This window comes from Microcaecilia unicolor, chromosome 2, assembly GCF_901765095.1.
Source record: "Microcaecilia unicolor chromosome 2, aMicUni1.1, whole genome shotgun sequence".
Classification (NCBI taxonomy): domain Eukaryota; kingdom Metazoa; phylum Chordata; class Amphibia; order Gymnophiona; family Siphonopidae; genus Microcaecilia; species Microcaecilia unicolor.
In genome coordinates this window covers 110311492-110327569 of record NC_044032.1, presented here as the reverse complement: position 1 = coordinate 110327569, position 16078 = coordinate 110311492, and the positions used below count along the sequence as shown (strand labels likewise).

Below are 16078 nucleotides of genomic sequence, written 5' to 3'. Positions count from 1 at the left end.
TCTCCTTTACTGATTCAACTTCACTGAATCAGTAAATAAAATATCGAATCTGGTTTAAACTATTGGTTATTACCCATAAAGTGTTACACCTTAGAGGTTCTCTCTACCTTAGTTATACCATACACAGCAACCTGTGCTCTTCAGTCGCTTGATGCTAACCGTTTGATAGTACCATCCCCAAAGAATGCTCATTACGAATCTACTAGATCCTCAGCAATCTTCTACCTGTCACCTAGTCTCTGGAATAGTCTTCCTTCTAATGCTAGGACAGAACTTCTCTTGCTCAAATTTAAGACGGCATTACTAAAGACCCAATATTTTCAGCTTACTTATAATATTTTGGCTATCTAACTGTGCTGTGCACTACTTGTATGGTCACCCAGATCCGCTTTGTTTTATTTTACAATTTACTTCATTGTTCTGCATGTTACGTTCTCTTGAATGAATGTATTCTTTCCTGTCTTTAATGGAGTTCCTTTATTTACAGTTATTTTATTTAGGAATTTTGTAATCTGCCTTGGCCTTTGATTAGAAAAGACGGTATATCAAGTAGTAAATAAACATAAACGTTCCCTTCCAACGTCCCAGTCGGCTAGCAGAAAGAGAGGACATACCTCAGGTTGTGTCCTCCTCCTCTGCCACTTGGATTCCAGTATAAGAGGCCCTTTTACTAAAGTTTAGCACTCACTAAGGGCCAGATTCTATATAAGGAGCCTAAAAAAATCTGCAAAGTAAACATTTCCACCTAAGCATATTCTCTAAGTGGTGCCTAGATTTAAGTGCAGTATAGAGAATACACTTAGTTAATATCCCAACGCCTAAAACTTAGTGCCTCCATTTACACCAACAAAAATGTGGCATAAATCCCTGCGCATAGATTTACACGCACTGGGCCATATCCTATAACTACACTCATAAATTTGGGAACTCCACAGAATGCCCATTTCCCCGTCCACAGCCACACACATTAGAATTTAGGTACAGTTCATTACAGAATACGCTTAGCGAGTTGTGTGTGTAAATTCTAATTGACAATTAGTGCTCATTACTGCTCGTTAAGTGCTATCAATGCTGATTTGCTTGTTAAGCCAATTAAGTTACGCACACTGTTATAGAATATGCCTGGATTTTGTGTAGGATCTCTAGGCATGCTATATAGAATCCGGCAGTAAATGCTGTGCATTCTATTTTTTACCAATGGGCTGCGTGGCACTTAGTATATACTAATGTCCGTTAGTGCACACTAAACTTAGTAAAAGGGACCCTAAGAGTTTTAACCACAAATAAATTATACTGCTACATAATTCAAACCCTGAATCAGATCCCAGGCAGCAGGAGGGGGAGACCTGCCCCAAAACACAGCTGTTATCCTCTTCCTATCCCCACAGGGAGTTGGGGATACAACAAGGCCCATGTCCAGGCAAAAACAGCCCAGCCAGCTGCTGCCTCCAGCACCCGTCCCAGAACCTGCAGTTTTGTAGGAAATCATGCAATTCTAAGGCAAATACCAAATTTTGTGTTTGTCATATCATCGTAGAAAACCAGAGGTCCAAGTTATACTCCACATTTCTTATGAGAAATCCCTCAGTTGGAAAAAAAAAGTTCCCTTTATTCTTTAATACAAATCGTAGGTTATGCACCCAATTCAAAGAGAAACACGGACCAGATTCTCAGTGCACAGCTAAAGTAAAGCATTGAACATAAGAACATAAGTGTTGAAATACTGGGACAGACCGTAGGCCCATCAAGTCCAGCATCCTGTTTCCAACAGTGGCCAATCCAGGTTACAGGTTACCTGGCAAAATCCCAAAACAGTACAATACATTTTATGCTGCTTATCCTCGAAATAAGCAGTGGATTTTGGTCATTTAACTTTGTGAGCGGTTATTAAAAATAATTCTAAGTGAACTCAGTCCAACACTCATCCACAGAAGAAGGAGCAACAATACACATAACAATATAAACTTCTCTTCCTTCACCCTCTGCCACAGCACAGAATAAGTATATGGCAGATAGCAACAATGTCAATGCTCCTTTCTCCCCTCAGTAAAGCAAAGGCGGCGGCAGTGCATGCATCCCTCATGCACTGGCAGCAAATTGTCTATTCATTTAAATGGCACAGATAAATATATGTTTAAACAGTGAGAACGCTTGCTTCTATGCTGTAAGTTAGGCCTTCTTTTTTTATTGCCCACCCTAAACTCCGCTTCCTAATTTACATATAAGTTTTATTTGTAAAGCCCTTGACGGCACAGTCCACAAATAAAATGATGTGTAGAATGATCGCAGAGGTCTTTTTAAGCAATCTGCCCCCGATTCATCATATACTGTTTTAAGTCTTTTTCAATTTCAGGCCCTATATGTTTTCCAGTGGTTTTTACCAGTTCTTCAATTTAAATTTTGATAATTTTTAAGTAGAGCATTGAAAATTGAATATAGCAAGACACCTGATGTCATTCATATATGGTAGGGGTCACCAAATCAATCTGGTTTAAACGATTCCCGCAATGAATATCTACCTTCACTGTATGCAAATATACATCTCTATGGGGAAATCCTAAAACACATAAAGGTCTGGCTTTAGGTTTTTCTGATATACAGTAAAATAAGTTACATAATGTTGGCAAAAGAAAACGGTACGATCTGTACTATTAAATGTTTAAAGTACAAAGAGAATACAGCAAGCCTCACCCAGTAATAAAGAAAAAAATAGGACAGCTCTGTTGTGTTTCAAATGATCTAGCACGTTCCCATGAATGCCTGGATGCAGCCATGTTAATAAGTCACATATTATCTAACGCATTGGGACTAGCTGGCATGATTACACTGTACATAGTGGAATCTCTAGTTTATCCAGTGTATATTTGTGATCTCCCTCATAGGGCCACTCCCAGCAGCACATGGCATTTGCAGGGAAGCAACTTAGAACACATCAAAGACAGATACATGAGAAGAAGGTGCCCTTTCCCATTTATTATATTCTAGTGAGGTAGTTTATCAGTTCCAGGACAATGTGTGGCACAGGATATGTCTGATTTTAGGTATGCAACTACTATTATCCTATGAAATATTAAACTGGAAGTCTATGGGGGTTACAGAGTCACTAAACATGGGCTTCATGCTTACCGTAGCTCTGAAACTCACAGTTAACTGGAAAAATCTCACACCTGTAGATTTTAGTGTCTGATGGAGAGAGAGAATGTTAATAGCACTTCGTCTGGATGTAAGTACTGGGTAGACTGGATGCATATGTTGGAAACTGATTGGTATTACATAGTAACATAGTAGATGACGGCAGAAAAAGACCTGCACGGTCCATCCAGTCTGCCCAAGAAGATAAACTTCTATGTGCTACTTTTTTATTTGTACTGTCCTCTTCAGGGCACAGACCGTATAAGTCTGGCCAGCCCTATCCCCGCCTCCCAACCACCAACCCCGCCTCCCACCACCAGCTCTGGCACAGACTGTATAAGTCTGCCCAGCACTATCCCTGCCTCCCACCACCGACTCTGGTACAGACCATATAAGTCTGCCCAGCACTAGCCCCGCCTCCCAACCACCAGCTCTGCCACCCATTCTAGGCTAAGCTCCTGAGGATCCCTTCCTTCTGCACAGGATTCCTTTATGTTTATCCCACGCATGTTTGAATTCCGTTACCATTTTCATCTCCACCACCTCCCGCGGGAGGGCATTCCAAGCATCCACCACCCTCTCCGTGAAAAAATACTTCCTGACATTCTTCTTGAGTCTGCCCCCCTTCAATCTCATTTCATGCCCTCTCGTTCTACCGCCTTCCCATCTCTGGAAAAGGTTTGTTTGCGGATTATTTGTCTATCATTCTATATTCAGTTTGTTTCTATTTCTAAGTTTAAGTTGAATGAACAGATTTGAAACAAAAAAAAGAAAGGAAGAACAGTATGGCATTTCAATTATTTTAGCTGGTGTTGAAAATTCAATAGAGGATTGTATACAGTATCCTCTTTCTTGTGGCACATCTCTTCCTCTTCCTTCACACACACACACAACCACACACTTCCCCATCCCCTTTCTTACTTCTCTATCTGTGGATTTCCTCCATCCACCAGGTCCACTGCCTCTCTCCATGTGTACTAGGATGCAGACAGTGCCCCCCGCAAGGTTCCTAGTGAAACAGCATGGGCCCCAATAGATGCCACCAGCCACAAAGTATTACATGCACGGGTCAATATTCAGTTGGTGGCGGCGGTGAGTATTTTGCTAACTGCCATCAGCGTTATTAGATATTGAATGCTGGACCATCTCCAGCCTTCGGCATTGAATATCTGTTTTTTGCGGAGCCAGCTACGTTGATATTTAGCATTTAACCGGCCATAGGTTACTGTATAAAGATAGCACAGATTTTTCTGTGGCATGCGATCACCCTAGCTGTTAAATGCCAACTCCGTCCCCAGAATGCCCCCAAAATAGCCAGTTTTGTGTTAGACGTTAACCAGGTCATTTTTAGCAGAACTAATCAGTTAAGTGTCACTGAAAATTAGCAGATAGCTCTGACCAAGCAATTTAACCTGTCAACAGCCATTTCTGACCAGACAGTGCCTTGTAAAAGATTTCACAGCCTTGTACATTCTTCACAATCTGCCGTCTATAAAAACACTAGCCGTTGAGCCCGTTAAAACGGGCTAGTGGGTCGCCGCTGCCCCCTCCCCCCCGAGGTCACCGCTGCCGGTACCCCCCCCCCCCCCCAGAGTCACCGCTGCCGCCACCCCTCCACCCAGCCCGTCTCTTCGCTATTCAACTTACATCTCTGCAGCAGGCAGATCAGCTGAGCTCCTGTCGGCCTTCCTTCTCTGCCTGTGTCCCGCCCTCGTGTGACATAATGTCGGTGAGGGCGGGACACAGGCAGGGAAGGAAGGCCAAAGGCAGCTCAGCTGCTCTGCCTGCTGCGGAGATGTAAGTTGAATAGCGAAGAGACGGGCCGGGTGGAGGGATGGCGGCAGCAGTGACTCCAGGGGGGGGGTACCAGTGGTGGTGACCTCGGGGGGGAGGGGGAGCGGTGGCGACCTCGGCGGTTCCCTCCCCTTCACGCAGTTTCCCTCTCTGTCCCGCCCCCCCCCCCCCCGTCATCACATATTGACGCGGGGGCGGGACAGAGAGGGAAGTCTCTACTGCGCATTTGCGAGTGAGTACGGTCACTCGCTGTTTATATGTTTCATAACTTTAAATTCAGTTAAATTCCTATAAAGCTCTACTTTCAATGTAAAAAGAACAATTATAAACAAATATTCAAAAGAAAATCAAGAAGTCTTGTTTGCATAGCTTTCCAATATTTGGTAGAAGCACTTAACCAGCTATGCTTTATCTGGCTGCGGATGCCTGGATATTCAATTCCAGTGCCTGGACATGGTCTGGCATTGAATATCTGGGAATAAAGCCGTCAGAAATAATCTAGCTCACTCTGCACTCGCTGTTGCATGAGGAAGGTTCCTGTGGATGCAAAATACATGCTTGCACTTAACACTGTGACAATGCAGAGTCAGGGGTCAGTATTTTTTTTATAGTAGAGTTCCAGGCAACATAATTTAACTCAGATAATTTTAGTTGATTATAATCAATGTTGGCAGGTTTGTTCATTTCTGTGTGTTTGTTTGGGGGTTTTTTTGTATTGCTTGGGAATATATAAAAATTGCATTCTTTTTTTTCTTGGGGCAACTGCCTAACAAGTGTTTAATGTGAGGCGAGCTCCTCACCCTCTTTCCTGATCAGAGTTTTCAGGGGGCCCTCTCTTTTGGGTGTCTGGGGGAATGCCACCTTATCCCTAGCCTCAGGCAACAGATTGCTATGAGCTGCTCCTGGGGTAAGTGCTGTCAGTGGAGGGGGCAAGAAAAAGGGAGGCAAGTGCTGCCTCTGGGGGAGAAGGGCTAGAAAGAAAATACTGCCTTGGGAGGGGGGAGGAAAAAGTGCTGACTGTGGATGGCCGAAGAAAAAAACGTTTTACCTGTTTGGGGTGAGGTTGGGGGGGGGGCTACGTTTTTCTATCCATGTGCATGGTATGGGGAACTACTGGTAAGGAGGAAGGAAGGGAGAAAGAGAAAATGGGTGGGTGATGGTGTCAGACCTAGGTAAGAGGAAAGGGAAAGTGCACTCTGGTCTTGTTAATTTATGTGAATGTGAGAGGAGGCATAATGGGAGAAATTTTCCCATGGTGCTGACTCTTTTCAGTTAAAAAAACATTATATATATATATATATATATATATATATATATATATATACATATATATATATACACATACATATACATATTGATAAGATATAATACAGCTGTCACTTCTGCTGATCTACTGAATGCAACGAGATCCAGTCACTGAGGACATTCCTTTCCAAGATTACCAGCATAGCACAAGCATCTGGACATTTCTGAACCAGGACCTCCACCAAAATACAGTCAAGCAAAATCATGAAATAATTAATTTGAGATTCTCTATTGCTATTTATTGCTATTATGGACTCTTATTCTGTTTTATTTTCAGTTTAGCAGTAATCCTGTCTATATATTGGAAAGGTTTTTAGGTTTTATTTTTATTATCTTATTATTTCCTTTTTAGCTAATGACACCTTTTCTATTATGAATAGACGTTCATAATTGAACCCATACTGTTCTTATTGTTTTCACTTCTGTTTTAGTATTGATGTTTCTTGAAGATTTTCCCCATTATTTCTGTTTATGTTATTCAAATTGATATTGCTTCTCTCAGGATAACACCAAACCATAATACTATGGTATAACCGAGTAGATATTTATAGGTTTACTTAGTTGCATGTCTTTCTGCAGGTTTGACCAAGCTCCAAGTGGAGTAATGGTAAGGAATATATACAACCCTGGGGTGGTGGGGGGGTGTTAAGATGGCGTCGTGAGCGGACGTGTTGGAAGTGAGCTCCGACCTTTTCCTGCTAAACAAAAATTCCTCTTTCAAATGCCGCACACTAAGCGCAAAGGGACGCTCCGAGGAATTCCCTTACCTTCGGGAGCATCCACTCCGGTAGGACAGGGTCTCGAGCGCTTCTTCCCCGCTCTTTCTCGAGAAGGCGGAGCGGATTCCTTGTCAGGGGGAACCGGTGAAGCAGTCCCCCCCGCTGGAAGTAGAGACATCACTTTCCCCGCCAAGCTCGACGCCTCCTCCGTGCCCTGCAACAAACGCCAGCCGCGTGGGGTCTACTCTGGAGTCCGGAAGGGGCGAATCGGAGAGGCCCACAAGGGAACTCAGCAGTGCTGGGACAACTAAGATTGCAGGACAAGAAGCGGAGGTAGACCTGGACAGGATGTGGCTGAAATTGTTAGATATAGAGAAGACCCTGGGACGTTCCTCTGAAGAGGTAAAATCTTTGAATTTACATGTAAAAGAAGTGAAGGAATCTCTGGATTTGGTTAAACAAGACTTTACTACAAGAATTGAGGCCTTGCAAAAAGAGACTAAACAGACAGAAGATTTCAAAGTGGCCATGATTAAAGATAATTTGGATATTAGAAGGAAGATAGAACAAATGGAGAACTTTAATAGGAGATTGAATTTACGTGTATTGAATTTTCCTAGATTGATGGGTGTATCCCCAAATGATATGTTTGTAAGATTTTTGAAAGAAAATTTGAATTTTCCACAGGAAGTTGTTCCACCATTAAATAAGATTTATTATATACCTAGTACAATGAAAAAAGTAGAAGGAGAGAAATCAAATGATTTACAAAATATCACAGCTATTTTGGAGCAATCTATGGATAATGTAATTGAAAGAGGGACACTGATGGTATCATTTGTGTTTCAACAGGACTTGAATGCAATAATGAGACTATATTTCAAATCATCTAACCGTATTTTTGCAGGTCAATAAATATGGCTTTATCCCGATGTGACAAAATCAACTCAAGAAAAAAAGAAAAATGTTTCTCTCTAAGAGGTCAAAAGTAGTAGATATAGGGGGAACCTTCCTTCTAGCTTACCCATGTAAATGTCTCATAAGGTTAAATCAGACAAATCTGTCTTTTCTGTTTTCCGTAATCAGCTCCAAATTCCTTTCTAGAAGCAGGAACAACGTCCAGAGTTAAAGAATGTTGCAGAATGACACCATAATTTTGTAGAAATTAATTAGTATTTGAATTCTGTAAACATCACTACTTCCTGCCCCTCCCCCCCCCCCCCCCCCCCCCCCCCCCCCCCCCCCCGTTTTGAGGTCTAAGGAAGCCAAATTGAATTTAACTTTATGTTTGAAATAATTTTTAACTATGTTAATTTTATGGCTGTGTTAAAACTTTGGCAGAAGGTTATATCTGTTAAGTATATATAAATAACAACCCTGGGGTGGGCTCGTGCTATATTAAAGAGAGACTCCATGCTCCCAGTCATTATGTCTATGTCAACGCTTATGTATGGCCCTTCTTACTACTACTATACTACTACTATTTACTATATTTAGCATTTCTATAGCGCTACAAGGGCGTACGCCGCGCTGCACAAACATAGAAGGAAAGACAGTCCCTGCTCAAAGAGCTTACAATCTAATAGACAAAAAATAAATAAGTAAGCAAATCAAATCAATTACTGTGAACGGGAGGAAGAGAGGAGGGTAGGTTCTCTTCCTGTAGAGTTTCATAATATTCCAACCAGCTCAAGGATTCTGGATATCTACAATCTAAGACAGTCTGCAATCAGAGTACTAATCGTATATCTGTTGAGCCCATAACAATGCTTAATCAAAGCTACTATTCCTTCCCCAAGACCACTGAGACAGATATATTAGATTATCTCCCCACGCACTAGTTAAACCACTATGCAACAGATGCTATAGAAGCCATAGAAAGACCTGCAACTATTTAGTGGTATGATACACCTGAGATTGCTACTAATACAAATAATACTGAATATTGAACAATGTCAATAATGCTAATCAATGCTAATCCATATATAACCTGCGAAGCTATGTACAAACTGCTCACATTGAACCTAACTCATTTCATGAAAACTATGCTTTGCAAAATCAATAGGCTAAGCCTGATGGATTTGTAGATGGACCCATAAATCTTTCTTATTTATAAAACCTCTCTTACCACAGGTTTTGAGCACGTCTCAAGAGGGGTGACATCATGATTGAGGACCAAAGGGTAATGAAAAGGGAATTCCATATGCCGCGGAAGCAGGGCCGTGCCTAGGGTCTACGGCGCCCCCCCTGCAGTTGGCCCCCGCCCCCCCAAAAATGATCGCTACACTACCCGCCCTCTTCTCCCCAGATCCTTTTCCTTTTTTTTTTGTTAAATTTACCTCTGTCCGGCGGCAGCGTAGTGTTAGTGAGAAGGAGGCGGCGCTCCCCGCCCCGACGTGTCAGTCTTCCCTTCGCCTCAGTGTCCCACCTTCTTCTGATGTCATTTCTGATGTCAGAAGAAGGCGGACTGAACGAAGGGAGACTGACACGTCGGGGCGGGGGAGCGCCACCTCCTCACTAACGCTACACTGCTGCTGGACAGAGGTAAATTTAAACAAAAAAAGAAAAGGAAAAGGATCTGGGGAGAAGAGGGCGAGGTAAGCATGGTGCGGCGGGGCACCCCCCAGAGGATGGCGCCCTCCTGCCATGCTTACCTCACTTACAGTGTTGGCACGGCCCTGCCCGGAAGATATATCAACACTTGAGATTGAAGTTTCCTATTTTGTACCGATAATTCCTAAGACCAAAACACGCCCTCTCGTTTGATGGCTTGCCACCTTCTGGAATGGATGATGACAAGCTCGACGAGCTTAGTGTCACCCCATCTGATGTGGTGAAGTGGGGAATGATAAGATATAATACAGCCCGAGACCCCCACTGGAATGGTGGAGGGCAGAGCCATAGAGCTCAGGCTACTAGGGACATAGGCCAAGTCAGAAATCTGATGGTTGACATAACTAGAAGATTGCTGGAAAAGCATGGCTTAGTTTTTAGGCCTAGACTAAGACCAGAATGGCCTGAACTGGAAAAGGTAGGTCAAGGAATATGAAACAAAATGGAAGATTTAAAATATGAACAAAATGGAAACTTTAATATCAGTTACAAAGTGGAATTTCTCTAATCTAAGTTAGAAAAACAAGTTGAAAAAACAAGTGCATCATGCCAGGTGTAAGGAAATGATTGAGAAAGGGGGGGTGTCAACTTTCCAATTAAGCAAGATTGTGGTCAGCTAGTTTGGGATAAACAAGTTTAACATGGTAGCTTATGGGCCCCATACTTAGAATGGAGATAGGAGAAAATATAAGGCGGGAAGATTTAGGGCATGTCAGAAGACCTTTTGACTTGCTACACGAAGTGCTGTCCGACTGTCCACCCATCTGCTTGTATACCTGATCCTGCTGTATTATTGTGGTAAGCTATAATAAAGTTGATTATTCTTGCATCGTGTTCCCTTACTCTTTCCTATAGAATATTTAGAGACTTAGCTAAACTCTTGGGGTAAAAATGGCTAGTAAGATAATACCCAAGCACACAATTACCAGTTAGGAGTCAGATAGCAGCCAAATAGATAACAGCCTTCAGGGGATCTTCTCTGGTAGATGGCTAGCTTGCCAGCCTACCACAGTTGGTCCTCATGGGTCTATCCAACCCCAGATTAAAACTATATATATATATATAGATATACATACACACACATGCTGGCTTCACAGCTTCATATTCAGTGTTTTAGGCTTGCTTGTGTGTACCATAATGAATATTTTATTTTATTTTTTATTACATTTGTACCCCGCGCTTTCCCACTCATGGCAGGCTCAATGCGGCAGGCAATGGAGGGTTAAGTGACTTGCCAGAGTCACAAGGAGTGCCTGTGCCGGGAATTGAACTCAGTTCCTCAGTTCCCCAGGACCAAAGTCCACCACCCTAACCACTAGGCCACTTCTCCACATATATAAGATGTATATATGCAAATGGCTATGCTAATGTGCCATACTCCACCCTTTGCTCCCCCCCCCCCAAATGAAACAATCAGACTGCACCATGGTACCAGCTTACTGTTAATTATGTCACAGTGATGTAGACTTTTGTAAACAATAATTAGAATTTGAATAATTTGTATTTGATATGATAATTTAAAGAAAACTGGGATTTTGGATTGGAACAGCAATCACGGGCAAAATGTCAGTAGTGGACAAAATGAACAGACACTTTGTCCACTTTGTCAACAGGCACTTGAAGAACAAGGTTTCAGAGCAAAGGTGATAGTGACTGCATACCATCTCAAGAACTGGAAGCTCAGCACTGTGAAAAAACTTTGTCCGCATGTCTAGAGAGCAATGTTGGAGGCCTACCACAAGCTCCACCCAAAACAATTGGGATGGGCATGGGGGGGGTGCTAACCCTTAAATATTTCCCCCCCTCTCCCCACTGCCAATATGTCTTTCTTGCTTAATACCCCCACCCCAAAGTAAGCAGGTGAACTACACCTATGATTCCTGTTGACTTTTGTCTAGACAATTTTAGTGCTGAACATTAGAAACTAAAGACCTGTTTTTATCTCAGATTGTAGGTGTCTGTTAGTTGGTTAGCCGCCTAGACAGATTACAAATTTTTTTAAAATAAATAAAACATCCCAAAAACAGTCAAGGCTGTGTCAGTGCAAAGTTCGCTACACCACCCCGTTACTGCCTCTGAACCTTGCCCTGGATGGAGTTTACAGCAGGTGAGAGGGTAATTCAGTCTCCAAACTGCATCAACCTCTTTGATGCCAGCTAGTGCCAGACAGAGAAATTGGAGGGGGGGGGGGGGAAGACATGGTCTGTGATATGGAAGCTGTCCACCAGGAACTGGACTGATATCACCAGTTCGCAGCTTTATTAACTTACACAGTCCTGGCTTCTCTTCCCCATGAGGCACAGAGCTGACCTTTGCTATTCAGTGTAATGAAACAGAGTGTAGTGCGATGTTGTGTTTTTGTTTGCAGTGCAATAGAATGCCAAAGAGTACTGTCTGCAGCCATGAGGACATATGCAAGAGAAGTGCAGTGCTACATAGTACTGTGAGAAATTCACTGCTTTATCCGGCCCCATTCAAAAGATCAGCAGAGACTGGCTGCTCAGTCCAGGGCTCTCCTCATCTCTTCCTCATTTTCTTGTTAGGTTTTTTGTGTTACCTGAAAGATGCAGTCAGAGAGGGTGAAGACAGCACAGAAGCCAGCAAAGAAATACGCTTCACTTTTTTCTTTTCTTTTTTAAAACACAGAGGTCAGGAGAGTCCCCCACAGAATTCTGGTCAAGAAGTGGGTTGTACTGGGGGAGGGTTTCTTCCAAGGAGCTCCAGGGGGGTTGCTGCCCCAACCCCTCATGTAGGTGAGAGCCATAATATGTCCAGTACGGGGGGGGGGGGGGGACTTTTACCTATCTCTGTGCTGGAAAATGCATCCCCTAGGGATGCACACCTACTGGGTGAAGCAGTTCTCTATCTTACTGCTCTCAAAACACCTATCCATATGTTTTTGTTTCTGTCTCAGCTAGAATATAAAACACACTGAACCCTGGAAAGGGGATATTAGCAGTATACAAGAATTGATTTGATTTGGTTTGGTTATCTGAACTTATATGTAAACAAGCTTACCACGTGACCTGCCTGTCATCCATAACAATTCAGTGTTCAAACACACACAAAAAGAAAGTGTCAAACCATGCATGATCAATGATTGGGTTTAAGCTAAATGAGACAAAAAGTGAGTTTGATATTTTGATTCTAGGAATTTTCACAGAGATCTAAGTATACAATTAGAAACCCTATTAGATTTAAGTCTGTCTTATAATTCATGCTGGCTCCTTCTCATTGTGGTATATATCGATACACAGATGTATAAATATATGTTCCATGGCACAGTTTTTTTGACTACCTAATTTTTAGCAATGTGTGCTGAAGGTTCAAATCAAACCCTCACAGTGACTACAGCAGAGCTTTCTAAACCTCTCCTGGGGATCCCACAGCCAGCCAGTCATGTTTTCAGAATATCCACAATAAATATACATGATGCCAATCTGCATGTGCCGAGTATGTAACGCATATAGATTTAGGTCATGAATATTAAGTGTGGATATCAGGATAATTCTGAGAAACCCTGTTCGAAGAGACTTTTTTATAAATGGAATTTTACACTGAAATCATGCTACATGTCTTACCAACTCACTGATTTCCCTAGGGCAAATGGCACCCAAATAACTTGTATTACAGTTAGTTAAGAAATATGCAGGAATTTTCCATGATTTTCTAGAAGGCCACACATTAACCAGGTCAAGGTCATCCAAAGTGTGGCCCACTTAAGTAGTTTAGAAAAAAAAAACATTTTTTCACCTAATTAGCTAACACCCACACAATCTTGAAGCAATGCAGAGCTATTTGGCATATATTATGTCACAATTTCAGAAAAGATTCACAGATCAATCATACTAGAACTCTGAAGTAGCCATGTGGCCTGCACACACAACACAGATTTCTAATCATGTGGCCCTCTGCTGAAAAACTTGGATTCTCAATCCACCACCTCTTGCTGGATCATGCTATTCTATTGGGCAGTATCAACCACAACTGGGGAAATGACAGAAACGTAAGGCCAGAAGTACTGAGCACTTTAGTATCACGTCTCAGGCTCTTTTGGAAAAGGCATAAAAGTCAAGTGCAGGAAAATAAATATCAGGCCCTTAAATTAGAAAGGAAGAGGCAGAGGTTTGAGTATGTATCAAGTAGTCACACACAGAGCAAATGGTACCTACTTTCCAGAATGTGCATAAAATAATACCTTCTGGCATGTACTAAAAATTTGATACATATAGAACATCAAACAATCTCATAAGCCTTCCTTTTGGGAATTTATCTGTTGAATTTAAGGGGGAAGAGGAAGAAATTCAGAGCCTCTAGTATCATCTACTTTGGCAAGGTCTGTTGTGACACAGAGATTATAGTCTGGCAGCATCTTGAAAGCAAACTAATTAGGGACCTAGATTAAGGGTGCCAACAGGATCCAGATTCGCAGGACAAGGTTGATTCAGGCCTGGGTTTACCCCATTGCATGCAGGGAATTGTAGTTTTATCTAATGCATGATGCAAGACTAAGTCCCAGCATGCAACAGGGTAAACCAAGGCCTGTATCAACCCTGCCCTGTGAATCTGGATTCAGTTGGCACCCTTAACCTAGATACAAAATACTTTTCTGCCAGTTTGTGTCTACGCTTATTACATGGGCCCTAAACCTGCTCTCAGTTTCGATCACTTCTTGTTAAGTGAATAGAAGCAAATTTCCCCAAAACAAATCAGAACCGCTAAATTATCCTGTTCCAGGAGGGAGACTTGTTCTGTTCTGGTTTTGAACTTAATCCCAAAGCACTGTGGTATTTGTAGTTCCCACTCCTACCATTGAAATCAGTGTGCAGGTCCCCATAATGCACCAGGATAGGGTTGTCAGAAATATCCAGAAATGATCTAAAATCTCCCTCCTGGAACGGCTAACTTGGCTGCGCTGACACAAAAATATTACTGAAAAACTGGGATAGTGGCAATAAAAAAAAACCCAGAAGTAGCTAGTATAGAAGTTGCTAAGTTAAAGCATCATTTGATTCTCACAGCACCAAACAAGAGACAAGCAAAATTGTTCTTACTTTCCATAATAAGTTTGAGCTGCACTATACAGATTCTTACAAGGGATACAGATCCAAAGATGAACACAGCATGTCAATGCAAAGCTAGTCAGGGCACACACACCCTCACCTGAGGCCCAAAAGCAGAAACTTCACAGTAATTAATGCTCAGATGTCATCCTAAGGATTATGTAGGTTAAAATTTACCCCTCCTTGCAAGAACACTTGTAATGACTCCACTGTCTGTTTCTAAAAAAAATGCTGTGCAAATGGTTTTATTTCCCCAGGATGATCTCTGCCAATTTCAGTTTACTCAGGTGTTTTAGATTACCTATAGGCTGCAGATCTGCCATGTCACCCCATTCCAGGAGAGAAATTTTAGGCCTGTCCCAATTTCCAACAACCCTATCCTGGTACATTATGGGACTAGCAGCCATGTACCAGGCAACTTTGGGATGTAACTTTTAAAACCAGGACTGGCCAAGAAGTCTCCCTTCTGGAACTGGGAAACTTAGCAGCTCTGAATGCTTTTTGTTACTTGTTAAGCCGGATTCCCACACAGCCCCATAAAAGATGCTTACCATTGGTTAGATATGTTATCATCCATTAATATAAAAAGCAAGGGTACACACATGTATACAGAATAGAGAGCAGAGCTTTTCCTTCTGCGTTCAACTCCCATTCTTTCCCCCCAAAAAAGTTCACAAGTGTACCTCTTTTTGCACTAATTTATCCAATGTTTTGTCATACCTATGAAATCTATAAATACCTATATACTAATCAAAAAACCTATACATATATTAGATAACTCCTTAACAAGCTCACCTCTGTCTGCTCCTGCAAACCTGTGTCTTTATCAGGAAACTGTCTATGCTATGTACCCCTTCTCCTACCTGGATTTTATTTTCCTCTTGTGATTTGCTCTGCCATCCTTCTGAAATCAGGGAGTCATTTCTCAAAGACAAAATGTTCATTGTTTCCTGAGAGAAATCCTCCAAGGCCAAGGAGGAAACCGAATGCAGAGATGAAGCGACTCTGCTCATGATCACAGTTCCTGTCAAATTCGGAATTTTTTCATCCACTGACAAAACACCCCTGAGAAGCTACAACCAGGGTGAAGGGCAGGCAAAATTATTCACTTAACCTCCACCTTCATACTGTGAAAATTCAGACCCAGAAAAGTCACTGGTTGCAGTCCAAGTTCACTGATCGTTCTTCATACTTTCACTATTCCGGTAAAAATCCCACACTTTCTTAAATCAAATGTTTCAGAAAGGAAGTAACGATAGTACCATTGCGTAAACATGTCAAGTACTTTTCTAACAAGACAAGAAATGCTGCTACCAGGAGCTGGCCACAGCTAGCTACTCTTGCAAATCCAGCCTCCTGCCTGCCTTCAGCACCAAGAAGATGAGCAGCTCCCACAGCCAATGGCATTGGCAGAACTTCCAGCACTTCTCTCTGGCAACAGGTCAGACCAAG

The 16078-nt window shown here is 42.2% G+C and overlaps 1 protein-coding gene across 2 annotated transcripts in view; it reads right to left on the bottom strand.

The window, feature by feature from the left end:
- The window catches only part of MAST4 (microtubule associated serine/threonine kinase family member 4), a 905366-nt gene that overhangs the window by 875333 nt on the left and 13955 nt on the right, over positions 1–16078 (bottom strand). Inside the window, exon 1 of one of the 2 annotated variants that reach the window (XM_030193211.1) lies at positions 15490–15630. The exons of the other annotated variant lie outside the window; for it this stretch is intronic. Within the exon in view, the coding sequence (XP_030049071.1) occupies positions 15490–15570 (81 nt within the window). The 5' untranslated portion in view covers positions 15571–15630. Of the gene's footprint in view, positions 1–15489; positions 15631–16078 lie in introns of those variants that run through there. 2 annotated transcript variants of the gene reach the window in all.